This window comes from Alligator mississippiensis, chromosome 4 (assembly GCF_030867095.1).
Source record: "Alligator mississippiensis isolate rAllMis1 chromosome 4, rAllMis1, whole genome shotgun sequence".
Lineage (NCBI taxonomy): Eukaryota > Metazoa > Chordata > Crocodylia > Alligatoridae > Alligator > Alligator mississippiensis.
The window spans coordinates 234755837-234771036 of record NC_081827.1 but is presented as its reverse complement, the minus strand read 5'-3'; the positions used below and the strand labels follow the sequence as shown (position 1 = coordinate 234771036).

The 15200-nt window shown below is 40.3% G+C and overlaps 1 protein-coding gene across 5 annotated transcripts in view; it reads right to left on the bottom strand.

The window, feature by feature from the left end:
- Positions 1 to 15200, bottom strand: part of LRP1B (LDL receptor related protein 1B) — a 1609743-nt gene that overhangs the window by 208289 nt on the left and 1386254 nt on the right. For all 5 annotated transcript variants that reach the window (XM_019480601.2, XM_059727405.1, XM_059727406.1 and 2 more), the window contains 2 exons: positions 11856 to 12044; positions 10810 to 10958 (listed from right to left, as the gene is read on the bottom strand). In XM_019480601.2, coding sequence (XP_019336146.2) covers positions 10810 to 10958; positions 11856 to 12044 — 338 coding nt within the window. The remainder of the gene's footprint in view (positions 1 to 10809; positions 10959 to 11855; positions 12045 to 15200) is intronic.

Here is a 15200-nt window from a genome sequence, read left to right as displayed (position 1 = left end):
TGCCTTTTTGTGTAAAGATATCTGAAAATATATCAAAGGATCTGGAATCTCCTTTGAGATATCCAAGAGATATGTATTATGGATTACCTACTTAAACCAGAATAATCGGTATGACTTTAAACATATCATGTCTGATTTCTCTGATAAATAATAAAAGTAATAGAATCAATGGAAAAGCAACGTCTTATGTTTTCTGCAATTTTGTTTTCCCAGCAGTGTATGGGGAATATATATATATATATTAGTTTTCCTTTCAAGTTGAACATGAATTGGCAAATTTGTCAAGTCATATCTTCTGAAGAAGATCCCTGGCTTATAATGAATACAAGAAACACTGATCATGAATGCATATATAAGGTAAGATCAAACAAAATGAACAAATTGTCAAGAATGCTCCAAGAGGATTCTGGCAGCAAAGGGACAGGTTCTAAAATAGGAGGTGGCAAAACATGGGAGAAACGATTTCAACATAGATATTTTAGAGAGGCTGAAATGAGAAATCTATGTAGGTATTGATGTCTACACAGCCAGATGGCTGGCAAATTGGCTAGATGGTCGTACCCAGAGAGTGGTGGTGGATGGGTCTTTTTTGACCTGGAGGGATGTGGACAGTGGAGTCCCCCAGGGCTCGGTCCTGGGGCCTGTACTGTTTAACATCTTTATCGGCAATCTGGATGTGGGTGTGGAATGCACGCTGTCCAAATTCACTGATGACACCAAGTTGTGGGGCGAGGTGGGTATGCTGGACGGGAGGGACAGAATCCAGCTAGATCTAGACAAATTACAGAGGTGGGCAGATGAGAATAGGATGGAATTCAATGCAGAGAAGTGCAAGGTGCTGCATCTAGGGAGAAGGAACCAGCAACACACTTATAGTCTGGAAACACCCTTCTTGTCAACACAGTGGCAGAAAGAGATCTTGGAGGCATTGCTGACTCCAGGATGAACATGAGCCGCCAATGCGAGGAAGTGGTCAATAAGGCTAACTGCACCTTGTGCATCTACAGATGCAATACAAGCAGGTCTATGGAGGTGATCCTTCCCCCCTATGCAGCATGGGTCAGGCCACAGTTGGAGTACTACATCCAGTTCTGGGCACCGCACTGCAAGAGGATTGTGGCTAGCATTGAGAGGGTCCAGAGGAGGGCCACTCACGTGGTCAAGGGGCAGTGGGTCAGGCCCTACAAAGAGAGGCTAAAGGGCCTGAATCTATTTAGCCTCCCCAAGAGAAAGCCAAGAGGGGATCTGGTGGCCATTTACAAACTCACCAGGGGGGACCAGCGGGAATTGTGGGAGGCTCTGTTACTAAGAATAACCAACACAAATTGTTAGAGAGAAGGTTCAGGCTGGACATCAGGAGACATTACTTTACTGGCAGTCAGGGCTGCCAGGCTCTGGAATGGGCTCTCAAGTGAGGCGGTGCTCTCTCCTACCTTGGGGGTCTTCAAGAGGAGGCCAGATATTTGGCTGGGGTAATGTGACCCTAGCACCCATTCCTGCCCGGGGCAAGGGGTCGGACCTGATGATCTGTTTAGGTCCCTTCTGACCCTAAGTACTACGATACTATGAAATATATCATCATTTTCTTTCAGCAGCACAAAGATCTTTCATGGCTCTAAAGCCATACCTATGGTATGCAAACACTTTCTAATGTTGCTGCTTAAAGCTGATGATGAAGTTCTGCTCTTCAACAATTTTTTTAAGTTGTAGATAAACTCTAGCAACAACAAATTGTTAGTAATGAGACAACTTTATATATTAACTAATCTTAAAAAGTACGTATAAGACTTCTTTAAAGGAAGGAACATCAGCCTGAGTTCTGGCCATATAACAGATTACTAAAATAAAGGATGCTAAAAGAAAGAAAACTATTGGTTAGTAAATTTTGAAATGCTTTCATCTTCATTCATCCCTGACAAGGATTAGCAAAGAGTGAATCACAGAAATGGAGGGGGGGGGGGGAGATTAAGCAGGGTTCTAATTAGCATACTAAAATAATAGGCAGAAATTAAACTTCCCACCCATAGGAAAAAGGATCTCTGTTAACTAAAGGAATCATATGGGAACCAACCTTGTAGCACTTTCCTTGTAAAGGTTGCCGGTGGAGAAGAAAACACAGTTCCTTTGCATATCTGTCTTAGGTAAAGCTCTTACACTTTTTCCTCAAAGTCCCTAGGGATTTCTGTGGCCATTTTCCTATATGCCTTGTATACCTACTAGTTTAGGATGTTAACCTCATGCCTGCAACAGCTTGAAGCCATTGCATCTCAGACTTTTTGTTTGAATGATATAAGCAGAGTCCTGTTTGTGTGTGCACTCCATGTGCTTTTGAGATATATTTCTAGAGAACTAGAAATCCTTATTTATGCCGATAACTTCAAAAGGAGTGTCCTAGGGTATAACTGTTTCCTAGGACTTTTGGAAGAAGAGCTTATCTTGAACAAGAAACTTGCTGTAGCACTAAGAATAGAGTCTTCCTCACAGCAACAGCACAGGAACTAATTAAAAAATATATCTTTCTGAAGTAACTAACTAGAAAATTTAAACACAAATCTTGCCTTTCTGAAGACAAGAACTAGAAAGGTCATGCACAGGTTTACATATTTCATTTCCCTGATTAATCTTAAAGATACTGAAGATACTCTAAAGATACTCAAAGGGAGAATTTGATGGAATATTGTGGACTATTACCACATTTCTAAGGTGTTTCTTATAAAGTCTGATCACGTATTCTGGAGAAACTCTAATAAAGCTGTGATCCCCAGAACTGTATACTTATTATCATAATTATATTACAGTGTCATCTATAAATTAAGCTTTCTTTGTGGTGAAGCCTATAAAAACATGGAATGTGGAAGTTCTTGATGAAAAGCACTTGCTGTTTTCCCTCACACCAAGCAATATAAACTGACCAGATCAAGAATGAATATCCCAGCTGAATCTTGTATAAATACTAAAACATATCAGAAGCTAGTAGAAAATTCTTGCTTAATTACACATCTTTTCAAACAACCCATTCCATTGAAGCCAGAATAGAAATAGTGTGTGTTAATATTGCCATGCCCTCACTCTTGTAGTGTATGAGATTTTGTGATCCTTTGAAAGAAAGCTCCATGTGAAACTGTGACTCTCTTTCAGCGGTGGAACTATTGCTACCTCAAACTCAAACTCCCAAACTTTATGAAATCTCTTATGTTTTTCAATAACATTTTAAGTTTAGATACACATTTTTAATTATTTTTGTTTTTTTATCAGAAGCTGGCATTTGGACCTTCTGAAATGTTCAAAGGAAGTACCTATGGAAAACTATATATTTAATAATACATGAAAAGGAAGATAATGATTTGGAGGGGGGGGGGGGTTGCACACTGGCATAGTTTTCTTTACTGTAGGTTATAGATTTCTTTACTTTCTTCTTTTTTTTCCAACTCTTTCCCTGTCCTGGTGTTGCTTCCCCATCCTGTTTTCCTCAGGGGCAGGGAAAGATAGCTCATTATCCATCTGTGCTGGATTCATACAACCGAGGAAAACTGAGGAGTTACACTCCAGTTGTATCCAGGGCCCTGAAAGATCACCTGGCTCCTCCCAGAGGATAGTCACACCCAAATAAGTAGCATAATAAGAACCTATCATGACTCAGTGACGTATTTAGTAATTGTGGAATCATTTTGAAACAGGAATGGATTTTTCACTTATTCCTTTGTGATCCCATAATGGTGAGGAGTTAATATTTTACTACTTCTTGTCACAAACTGCCTGAGAGTCAGCTTCTGAGGGAGAAATGGGCTTGGGGGAGAGAAATCCCTCTTATAACCTTTTAAACCCTGAGCCCTTTCCTTAAAGATAAAGGAGCACTGAACCTTGCAAACCTCATCACCAGAAGCCAACTTCCTACAGCTCAAAACGCACAGAATCCACATAGATCCAGGCCATACCATGACAAGACGTGCAAAACCTGCCAACAATATCACCAGTATGGCGATATCTTCACAGTACAATACGTACATAGGAGACGCCAAGTGACAAATGTGCACCAGAATGAGTGCACACCAAAAATCTATCAAAGACAAGAACAGCACCTCTTCAATCTCTCAGGCCTGATCCTCAAAGGGAATTTACAAACCACTTTTCACAGAAGAGCCTTTGACCTGTACTTCATCAACCTCCTAGGTACAGAAACTTATGGACTCAATACAGACATTGGAATTCTGACATGCTACAACCTTCCGGACATCTGACTCCCCAGGTACCTCTCCACTTTTACCTGCGCTGGTACATCCCCCTGCCCTTCCCACACCAGCCTGTCCCTCACCCCCTGATGCCTCCATTTCCATTTTCACTCACTGGCTCTCTTGCCTGCATTGCATGCCAGCCTTTGGCTTCTTTACTATTCCTTCCATCCAGGAACAGCATACACACACACCAACTGGAGATGCTTCCTCAGCCTGACAAAGGGTTTTTCAATCTGAAAGCTGGAATCCCAGGCAGCTAAGCTAAGCTCACCTGGAGCCTCACAACTCCACTGCAGCCAGCAAGCCTCAGGCCTGTCATAGACGTGACGGGTCTGCGATTTCCCCAGACAGGACTGTGTGCATGAGCATGGGTGCTGGAGGTTATGGTGCCTCCTATCTGACTTTCATCAGGGAGATCCTCAGTCCTAGCATTGCCTAGGGCTACCGTGCTGCCAGCAGTCCCACCAGGACTCCCAACCCTGGCAAGGTGCAGTTTTAGTGGTCATTCCCAGGACCTGGGGCCTCCTCCTTCCCCATTGGACCAGCCCATACCTCAAAGTTCTCTCTTGGCATGGGAGCTCAGAAGGGACATGTTCTTCCCCTGCTGGCTGGTGATCCAGTGAGTGCCACCTCCAGCTCTGAGAGCAGGGCATTAAATGGATTTAAAAAAAAATGAAAAAAGGAAATAGGTGTAGACAGAGTGAAAAGTGAATATAGACTCATTCCATCTGCACCTGAAGCTTGGGGAACCCCCCGCAGCAGGAGGCTCACCTTCAGGAACACCAGTTGCTCCACCAAACCATAATCCAAGGAGGTGTGGGGTGTCACTACATCACCAGAAATGCTGAACAGCCTCTTGCATGGAACACCGGTTGGTGGACAGGACAGGAGTTCCCGGGCAACTGTGGTGAGATTTGGCCACATTTGATTGCGGCTTACCCAGTAGGCCAAGGGGTTGCACAGCAGCAGTTCCACATCCTTGGTGAGATAGGAAGCCACCAAGGCTGGAGCGCTACCTGCATGATGGTGGGATCTGATGCCTCTGTACCACACCATGGAAGCCATGCCCTTAGCCCACATTGGCAGTACCTGTGGTGGAGGAGGAGACTGGCTGATGGATGGCATGCTGGCATAGGAAAGTGGATCCCCCTCTTCCATGTCCCCCTGTCTCTGCCATTTTTCCTCCTTGACTCTCTTCACCAGCACCTCCATCCACAGATCCAGGCTTTGACTGTTGCATACACTACCCTTCACCCTCACGTCACACATGGCAGTCAGCACGTGGACCATACTGGACGGCAAGGGATCAAGTCATTTCCTGATGCCCTCCTTCAGCTGCCTCACCAGGTCCTGCACATCTGGTGACAGTGGCTTGCCCCAGCCAGGAACATTGATCCCCTAGAACCTCTCCATGTGGTTCTGAAGTTCCCTCACTACAGGGATCACCTGGCTAAGGAGGGCATCACCAACGCTGAGGCTCTCGGCACCCTTGAGGAAGGGCTTGAGGACCACCAAGATCTGGGAGATGGTATCCCACTCAGCTCTGTTAAGGGGGGCACTGATTCCAATCATGGATGGCCTTCTCTTGATCCACCAGCCTCTTGAGCATCAGATACGTGGAGTTCCACCGAGTCACCACATCCTGCATGATTTTGTGCTGTGGGATGTTCAGCTCTGCCTATTTGTCCCGCAGCATCTTGTCCCCCTTGATGCTCTGGTGGAAGTAGCCTGCCACCTTCCTGTATTTGGAAATGAGCTTGCTGGTGGTGCTGGTGCCATCATCCAAGGTGTCCCTGACTATGAGATGTAAATTGTGTGCCACACAGCAGATGCCAATACAGTTGGCATCACATACCACCTTGGCCATATTGGCCCCGTTGTTGATGACCATGAACCTGTGGATGAGCTCACCCTGCCCAACAAACCACCCCTGCACCAAGCAGTTCATGCCCTCATGATCTCTGTTGCCATGTGGGACTCATCCATCATCTTGTCTTGAAGGAGAGCCCATGGATGGCCTGACCGGTTGCACCAGAGCCCTGTGAGGGAAAGGTATGCATGATCTCTACCCCAGCTGCTCCAGATGTCCAAAGTGAAGTGTAAGGCGACCTGCAGACCTGTTTTGCACAGATCCTCCATTAAGTACTCCCTGCAAGACTCATACAGGGAGGGCACCATCGTCTTGTTGAAAGTGGAGCATGCAGGCACTTGGAATGATAGGGCCACAAGCACCATGAGCCACCTGAACCCTGGCCACTCAACTAAGGAGAAGGCCTGGCCATCCACAGCAAGCATCTCCCCAATGGTCTGGGTGATCTCACTTGCCTCTGCAATTCACCCCCCCTTTCTGTCTGCCTTTCCCCCTGTGTTCCAGGGTGGCCTGCCTCTGCTTTGGGGGGCTGGGGGCTGGGAAAGGTGGTGCTGCCTGGTCAGAGGGGTCACTGGGCATGGACCTCCGATGGTCCCACATACCTGCTGGGACCATCCAGAAGTGCCCCAGCCTACCCGGCCCCATATTGGCAGTGCAGGCAGATAGCATATGTGGAATCATCTGCCAGCTCAAAATGATCCCAGAGCAGGCTACCTGGTCACTTCTGGGGTGCGGGTTCATGTGTGGATGCTGCCTTTTCCCCTTCTTCATCAGGCAGAGGCACAGCAACAGGAGGAGCAGACTCAGCTGAACCAGTTGCTACCACAACCTCTACCTCAACCTCCTCCAAAGTCTCTTCTAGGGAAGGAGACCTGGCTCTAGAGGAAACTTGAGGGGTGTGGAGCACAAACTCAGATGATTCCCCACCCTTCCCCAGAATTTCCCTTGATATGGCACTCAAATTGAGATCCAGCTCCAGCTCTTCCTCTGACACTGGAAGGCTCAGGGTGGGAAGTGAAATGAGGGTGGAGGAGACTGTCCTGCTGGTGCTGTTCCTTGTTGTAATTGTGGTGGTGGTGCGGGGGGGGAGGTATGGCCAGTGTTCTTGGAGGGGATGCAGATTCAGGCACAGGCAGTGGCACTGCTCCTCTCTCCTTGCTGCTTGTATAACTGAAAGCCTCATGCCTTCTTGCTGTAGAAAAGAGGCTGCATCTCAGTTGGGGAGGGTGGGAGGACTTACAGCTCTCCCTGTACTCCCTCTTCTGCCCCTCCCTGAAAGGTTGCCAGCTGTGTTTCCAGCATGCTTCATGGTGTGTTTCATAGTGTCTTTGCCTTGGTGTGCTGGAAAATCTGTGCTAGGCTAGCAAGTAGGAAACGAATGATAGCCTTTGTTTTCTGACGCTGCTGAGCTGTTGACCCCAAGGCAGAAAGCAGCCCAGTTCAAACAATGCTGCTTTTTATGCTGTATTTCCATCCCTCCCCCAGCGCACTGGGATTGGAAGGGATCTCAGGGAAGGATCACAGTCACTGGCCAGCTACACAGTCAATATGAGAGCAGTCCTTCCCCCCATCTTCCCCTTCCCTCTCCTTACTTTCTATTTCCCTGCAAGCAAGCCCAGCTTCAGCTTTGAAACTTGAAACTTTTCAAAATGTTTCAATGGCCCTCGTTTCATTTTGAGGCAGTTTTGAATCCTTTCATTGCATTTCAATTTTGCTGTTTTGAGCGCGAAATGAGTTGAAACAGTGTCAAAATGAAACAGCCCTAAGAAACATCCACTTCATGTTCTAATAGTATGCACTCTTTTTCTGACAATTATGTAAAAACAATTCACTCCTTAAATGACTCATTTTTAATGAGTGATTAAAAATAATATAGGGGCAAGTAACAAGGTTGCTTCTTAAATTAAAAATAGTTACACTAATTATACTTTATTATTTGAGAAGTATAGTTAGGCATTTTAAACACTGCTGCTGTAAAGCTGATAATTCACCATTTTACTACCACACTATTGTAATTATCTCCTGTAGCATTTTTATTCAGATCATTGTAAAAAAAAAAAAAAAAAAAGGATATCTGTGATGTCATTTCTGAGAGGATTGCATTCTCTACACTATGGAACACTATAGTGCTTTATTACACTTCACCTAGTAAACATGGAAATTTTGCAGAAGCAGTTAAGCCTATTGTAAAAGATCACTAGTTATTACTGACTGGAAAATATTTGGTATAATATAAAAGTATATATTTGAAGTTTCATTATAAAAGATACTAAGCTTGACTTAATCTTGTGAATCATTACCATCATTACTATGAAGACCATTCACATTTTTAATGAAAGAAATTAAGATAATAGGAATATATTTATCTTTTTAGGATTTAGATATGAACACTTTTAATGCCTTCACATTCTAGTAGGTAAAAAGTATTTATTTATTAATACTATATCTTTCGTCTATAAATTGACATATATAAAGCAAATTAGTATGTATGATAAATGTAAGGTGAGCCTTGCTCAGGAATGTGCATAGAATCAAGAGTAAAATAGTGGCCTCACTGAAGCTAGAAATAGAGCTAATATATTGTGGTGTTGCAGATTTAGTGGGACTGCGCTACTTAAAGTACAATACATTTTAAGGCCCTTAGAGACCATTATGATCACATGTTCTCACCTGCAGTGTAGATGAAAGTCAGATGGCTGGCTCCTCCATAAAATCTGTAACTTCTAGCTGAATTAAACTGTTTCTTTTAGAAAATATTAATCCTGATTTCTGTGACTTCAAGTAACAGATAATCCAAAAAAATCTTTGTAAGCTGTTCCAATGTTTTAATCACCTACTTGTTAAAATTTTCTATACCTTTTTACTGCCTGAATTTATTTAACTTCAGCGTCAACCTTTTGAACCTTGTTGTGCCTTTTCCAGCCAGACTAATGACTTCCCATTAGAAGAAATTTTTCCCCATGGAAATATTAGAGATCATGATCAAGGTGAGTCTTTATCATATTATTAAGCTAAATAAATTGAACTTTTTTCATATGTTTACAGATGGTTTGAAGATCAATGAATTCCAGTCACCTTGGTAATGTATCACAACTTGATTTTGTTGAATGTTTACATGAATTCTTATTTTAGACATATTTTATAAATTTTTAATAGAATCATTGAAAATATAGCTAGAAGGGACCTTAGGAGTTCATCTACTTCAATCCTATACTCAAGGCAGGATCACACCTGTTTAAAGAATTGCAGACAAGTGTTTGTCTAACTTGGTCTTAAAAAACAAATTACAAAACCTTTTTAAGTACTCTGTAACAATGTTTAACCACCCTCACAGTTAGTAAATTGTCAAAGATATATCTATTTACAGTGGATGATTGTGGGAAACACTGTATGTCATGCACAGCTATTTTTCCTAATTGGATTTACTACTCTCATGTTAGTCTCTATTTACAGCTAATGTTATGCTATGTTAAGTTTGATCATATTTCTATGAACCAAGGTATTTGGAATGAATGCATCTTTATATCTCATATTATGAATTGATTGAAAGATGGGTAGTTAGCTTATGGCTTGTACGGTCCTGCTTTCATACTCTGCCTGTAGAAGTAAGCTTCCTTAGTACTCTGAATCCAAATAGATAGATCTTAGAAAGAAACACACTGTCGTTCGTTCATTCATTCATTCATTCATTCCACAAACATCTACAATTACTGAAAGTGATTCATTCTATAGCCTGCTCTTATGATATTAGGGTCTAGTATTTCTCAGCAGCCATGGCTGGAAAAATGTGCTGTTTTCTTCAGTAGAAAGGAAATTACCAAGCTACTTTCTGTAAATAGCCTCAAGATAGAACACACAACCCCCTAATCAATTACTGGTTCAGGGCTTAATATTTCCCATAACTGATAGTAATATATCCATAAATTTCATATTTGGGGGGAACTTCAATAAGTCTCTTTCTGGCTCTCTCTCTTTTAGCAGATTGTTATTAAAACAAATGATAGCTGCTTACATTTCACTCAGATATTTGCGAAGTTTATAGTCCCATTGGAGATATATTAATTGACAGAGTATAAGTGCAGTGGCTAAAAATATAAATATATTACATTTGAAATCACTATTTCTCACATAGATATTATCCCTTTGTATGTATCACCAAAATACATTATGGAGACATTGCTATCTACACTAAAAAGTACAGGTTGTGTTGACACTTACACTCAAAGAAGGATTCGACTTGCTCTGTTTCAAACTGTATTAATTAAATTTAAATATGGCACAATAAGCAATTGGACTTACTGTCTAATTTTTTTTTAGAAAAACATATTCAAAACTTTTGCAGAAGTATAAATACTGCTGTTCTGAAATGCTGTCCTCACCACCCCATGCAAAATTGCTTCCTGCTTGCTAAGCTAGTAGTCATTAAAGGGTCCTAGCTTTGCACACAAATATTTTTTATAACACTTCAAACACGATTTTTAAGAAATTGTATATTTTCGCACAAACTAGTTTTCTTTATATCATAACCTACCTTGCCTACACAAAAAGTAGCTGATGTTACTTCAAAGCTGTGTTATGGTGCAATGGGCTCTTTTGGTGATACCACAACTTTTGATGGACTCCAACATTCAGTTGTTAAAAAAAAAAAAACAAAAAAAAAACCTGAACATATACACTGTGAGTACACTAAGACAACATCTCCCTTACCTGACTGGCTGTGCAATTTGATAAGCAGGTCTTGTTATCTGCAGCAAGGTAAAAGTTAGTGGGACAGGCACAGGTATGTGTTTTGCCAGGGGCTAGGAGACACAAATGACTGCAGCCACCATTATTTATTGTACATAGATGTTTAGACACTGTGAATATAAAGAGAAAAAGAATTATTAAAACTTACTAACTGAGACTCTGGTTCACAAGGAAAAAACTGACAAAATAGGGAAATTTATTTTCCTTTAATAGAAACTTCTGGTAAACTAAAGGCTATTATCTTAGCATGCTTGCCAAAACATTTTCTATTAAAAGGGGAACTAAATTACACTCTTTTTTACATTGAAGTACCATAGGAACAAAATGCTCCTTAAAAACAAACAAGCAATCGAACAAATTTTTATTTTTCTCTCTTCAATCTTTCTAGTGTTTTGACCAAGGAGAACAAGCATTTTATATGAAGCAAATTAATTCATTAGTAAAAAATGTAAATTGAGATGTTGAAATAATGAAGAAAAAAGTACTAATATTTTACAATAGTGTGACTAATTGCCTAAACTAGACAAACTGGCAAATTTTAGTCAACTAGAACTATAATACGTGGACTTCAGGAGATAAGGCACAGTAATAGTACTCTCATTCTTGTACAGTCCTTTAACCTGCCAATTTTTCACTTAGCTCTAGGACATCCTTGGCACTAGTATTTCTAAGGAACATTAATACTTTCCTGATTTGGTAGCAATAACAATGAAAATTTGGGCAATGCTTTTTCCCTGTGACTGGCCTGATTTTATTATCTTTGGGCAATATAATTTCAACAACTCAGCAGCTGTATTCAATATGATTCAGCTGTTACCAATATTCTTTAAAGCTTCTTAAAGACATTAAAGACAACTAGCAAATTTACTGGGAACAATCTAAAGTACATAACGACTCATAGCTATTGATTAGAAAACAATTCAAATTAAACACACAAAGAAAACCTCCAGTTAATTAAAAAACTAGATGTCAATGTGCTGTATGGAAAGCATGGATAGAATAATTACCATCAGGTTGTCTATAAGAATGATACACCTGGATATCTGTAATGGCATGCCACGAGTTAATCAGTGATACTCTGCCTGCCCCTGAGGTTTTGTGGGCACGGCTGAGTGACTTGGTTTTCCCATCTGTCCAGTAGATGTAGTCTTCAAACAATGTTAGTGCAATCACCCCTGGAATGTCTTGATTAGGAACTGTAATAGGAGATGGGAAGATTAATGTTCATTCTTGGAAGACTGCCAGTTAAAATATTGCATACTGCATGGGTTGACAGATACAACTGCTACATAACATCTTGTGAATAATTGCCATGACAATCTGTCAAGCCCAGAGGGTTCTTTATTACCAGATAAGATAATGCAGAATTGGGTGTATAAACCCTGCTTGCTTAAATTTAGTTGGCCCAACCACTGTGAAGAAAATGAATGAATTCTGGCTAACAAATAACTACCTACAGATTCTAAACAAATGACATGTTAAATTTCAAAGAATCATTTAGCATATAAATTGAATTTACTTTCTGTTAAAGGACATTCTTTTGATCCCTACCCCCTTATTAAGTAATATCTAAGACAGAATATATGCATCTGTAGATGTACTGTATTTTAACTTTGTTAAAAGTGGCTACAGTTACTTTATGTTTGTGAAATATTACTGCTGACAAGACAAATTAAAAAGCAGCTTTTGTACCACAAATAAATAACAATAATTCAACACTTACTGCTGTATATAATTTTATCATAAACATGAACCTTTTAAAAACATAATATCAGAGATTATAACTGATAACTTCAGGTCTAAATCCCATAACAGATTAGAAATACATAGTGAGTTAGGTATTCTTAAGTTTTCATGTGATAAAATCTGCAAAGTAGTGTATGATAATACTATTATACTGTGAAAGTGCACTTTTTTTGTAGACTGGATAACTTTTAAATGCAACCTGAACAGTATGATACTATGAGAGTTGTAACTGAAATCAGTGGAAGCTCTAGTACAGTAGCACAATACTTTACTGTATGTCAGAATTGGATCCACATTGGTGTCTTTTTGATTGTTTTCTGAATGAGTGATACCATGACTCATTTAATTAGCATTGCACACATTCACTTTTAACAAAAAAAATCCTTTGTAATGTATTCTGTCAACTTCTCTCTCCATTCCAAATGGGATTTATGAAAAGTAACACCGATCGTTTTCTCTCAGTAAAAAGGCTGAATTTGCCTCTCTTTACTGTAACCTTAGTACTGAACTGACTTCAAATAAAATATATATCCAATCTAACCTATCCCTAATGCACCTTCCACTATGATAGCTACATAGAGGCAGTGTTCATACATTCAAATAATCTGAGAAAACTCTCCTAGGTCTATTCTCTTGATAGATAAAATTATCCGGAGCCCCCTACACAGACATTCAAACACTGAGGCCTGAGGTTGTAGTGCTGACACTGCCCAGTTGGAGGTGGAGAGTGCCCTGTGAACACATTTCAGCATGCTCTACTTGGTAACAGATGACAGCAGTGCATAGGACAGCCCTGACTGGCTGACCCAGACTGCCTATGGTCAGCCTGTGTTTCCCCGCAGCACAATATAGGAATTGGGAAGGGGGCATATGCTGTGCTCCCTGCTGGAGCCAGCAGAGTCCAGTAAGTGACACTGTATCCCTGGAAGGTGACCCTACAGATATTTAGTTTCTCCAGGGAAACTTGCTGCTCTCCCAGGAGAAACCACAAGTATAAAGATGTTCAAGCCTTTTCTCCCAAAGTAAAAATGACAGCTCTAGTAGAAAAATAAACTGGGAGCAACTGGATTAAATCATTTCCATGGGAATGTCTCCTGGGAGAGTGAATGTCTGTACATACTGTGGCTTCTCCCAGAAGGTAAAATAGTCCTCCAGCATCCTCACCACCCCTCCTTCATAATACCCACATGGTGCAACAGGAAAACACAGACTGACCCTGGGCATTCTGGGTCAGCAAATCTGGGCTGCCATTTGCACTGCTGCCATCTGTCATCAGGTAGACTAAAGGAGCCTGCAGACCATGTGCAGACAGCCCCCTCTCCCTACCCAGCTGCACAGTGTCAGCACTGCAGCACAGCTTACAAAAGCTTATGCATCTCTGACTGAGATAGTCTATAAGGTGAAAATCTACCCTGCCTCCAGCTGTTTAAAAACAGAATGCATGAGCATCTAATATATTATATAGATGATAATTTGGCTCAATTTAAAGAAACATTTAAAACTGATAAACTCCTCCATAGTTTTTCAGTTAATGAATAAACCTAGAAAAAAAATAGAAATGTTGTATGGGCTGAGGGATAACAAGTGCTTTTAAAAAATATATTTCAAAGCCAAAATCAAACCTTTGAACACTGGTTAGAAGTCTTCCAGTAAGCTTTTTACATATTAGTAGGTCTCATAGGAATCACACTTAAACAAAGAGACAAATACTCACACACACAAATACCCACATATACACAGTCTTCACATACACTACTTAAACATATATAAATGAGCCTGTGTGCATTCTTACACCCCCACCCACATTTGGTTCCAATATTATTTGTTTTTCTTAAGCTAAGTACACAAGAAGAAATTTTATTTTATTGCACTTGAGTTGACATTAAATCCATGTGTGGATATTAATGTATTTTCATCTTACCACATTAGAAATATTAGTGCAGCATTATAATGTAGTAAAGGTACCTCATCTAAGCTAATATTCACATTATACAGTGTAATTAAAGTAATTCATGAAGTTCACATCAATCATATTCCATCATACCTTATACAAGCATTGATATGTCAGTCATTCTGCAGTGAACAAGTATATCTTTTAGTTGCTTTTAACATAACATTTTTATGCTAAATCTACTGTGTCCTGTTTGGCATACACCACATGTAAAAGACTATTTTCCATAGTTGTCAAGGTCTCACTGATGGATGCATTTGTTTGGAAACAGGATTCTATCTACTAAACCTATGTTAATCCTTAGATGTCAAGTTTTAGTACTTGGAACTTTTGCATTTATAAACTCTACCTGAAAATGCTTCAGCAATATTTTCTTGCAGCAATTTTTGTTTTCCATATTATTTTAAAAGCTGTATTCAACTCTTGAAAAAAGATGTTCAATATATTTTTGCTAAATAGTGTGATATTAGTTTATCATCAACGATACTTCTGTGACTATGTTTGCTATATAAAGGATGAAACCACAATATAGAAACTAGAATTCTGACATGAGTTATTTCACTTCTAATTCTTTTAAGTATAAGTTACTTCTAAAATAAAAGTCATTTCCCAGAAAAAGTATCCTGAAAAAAATGGAAAATGCATATATAACTTG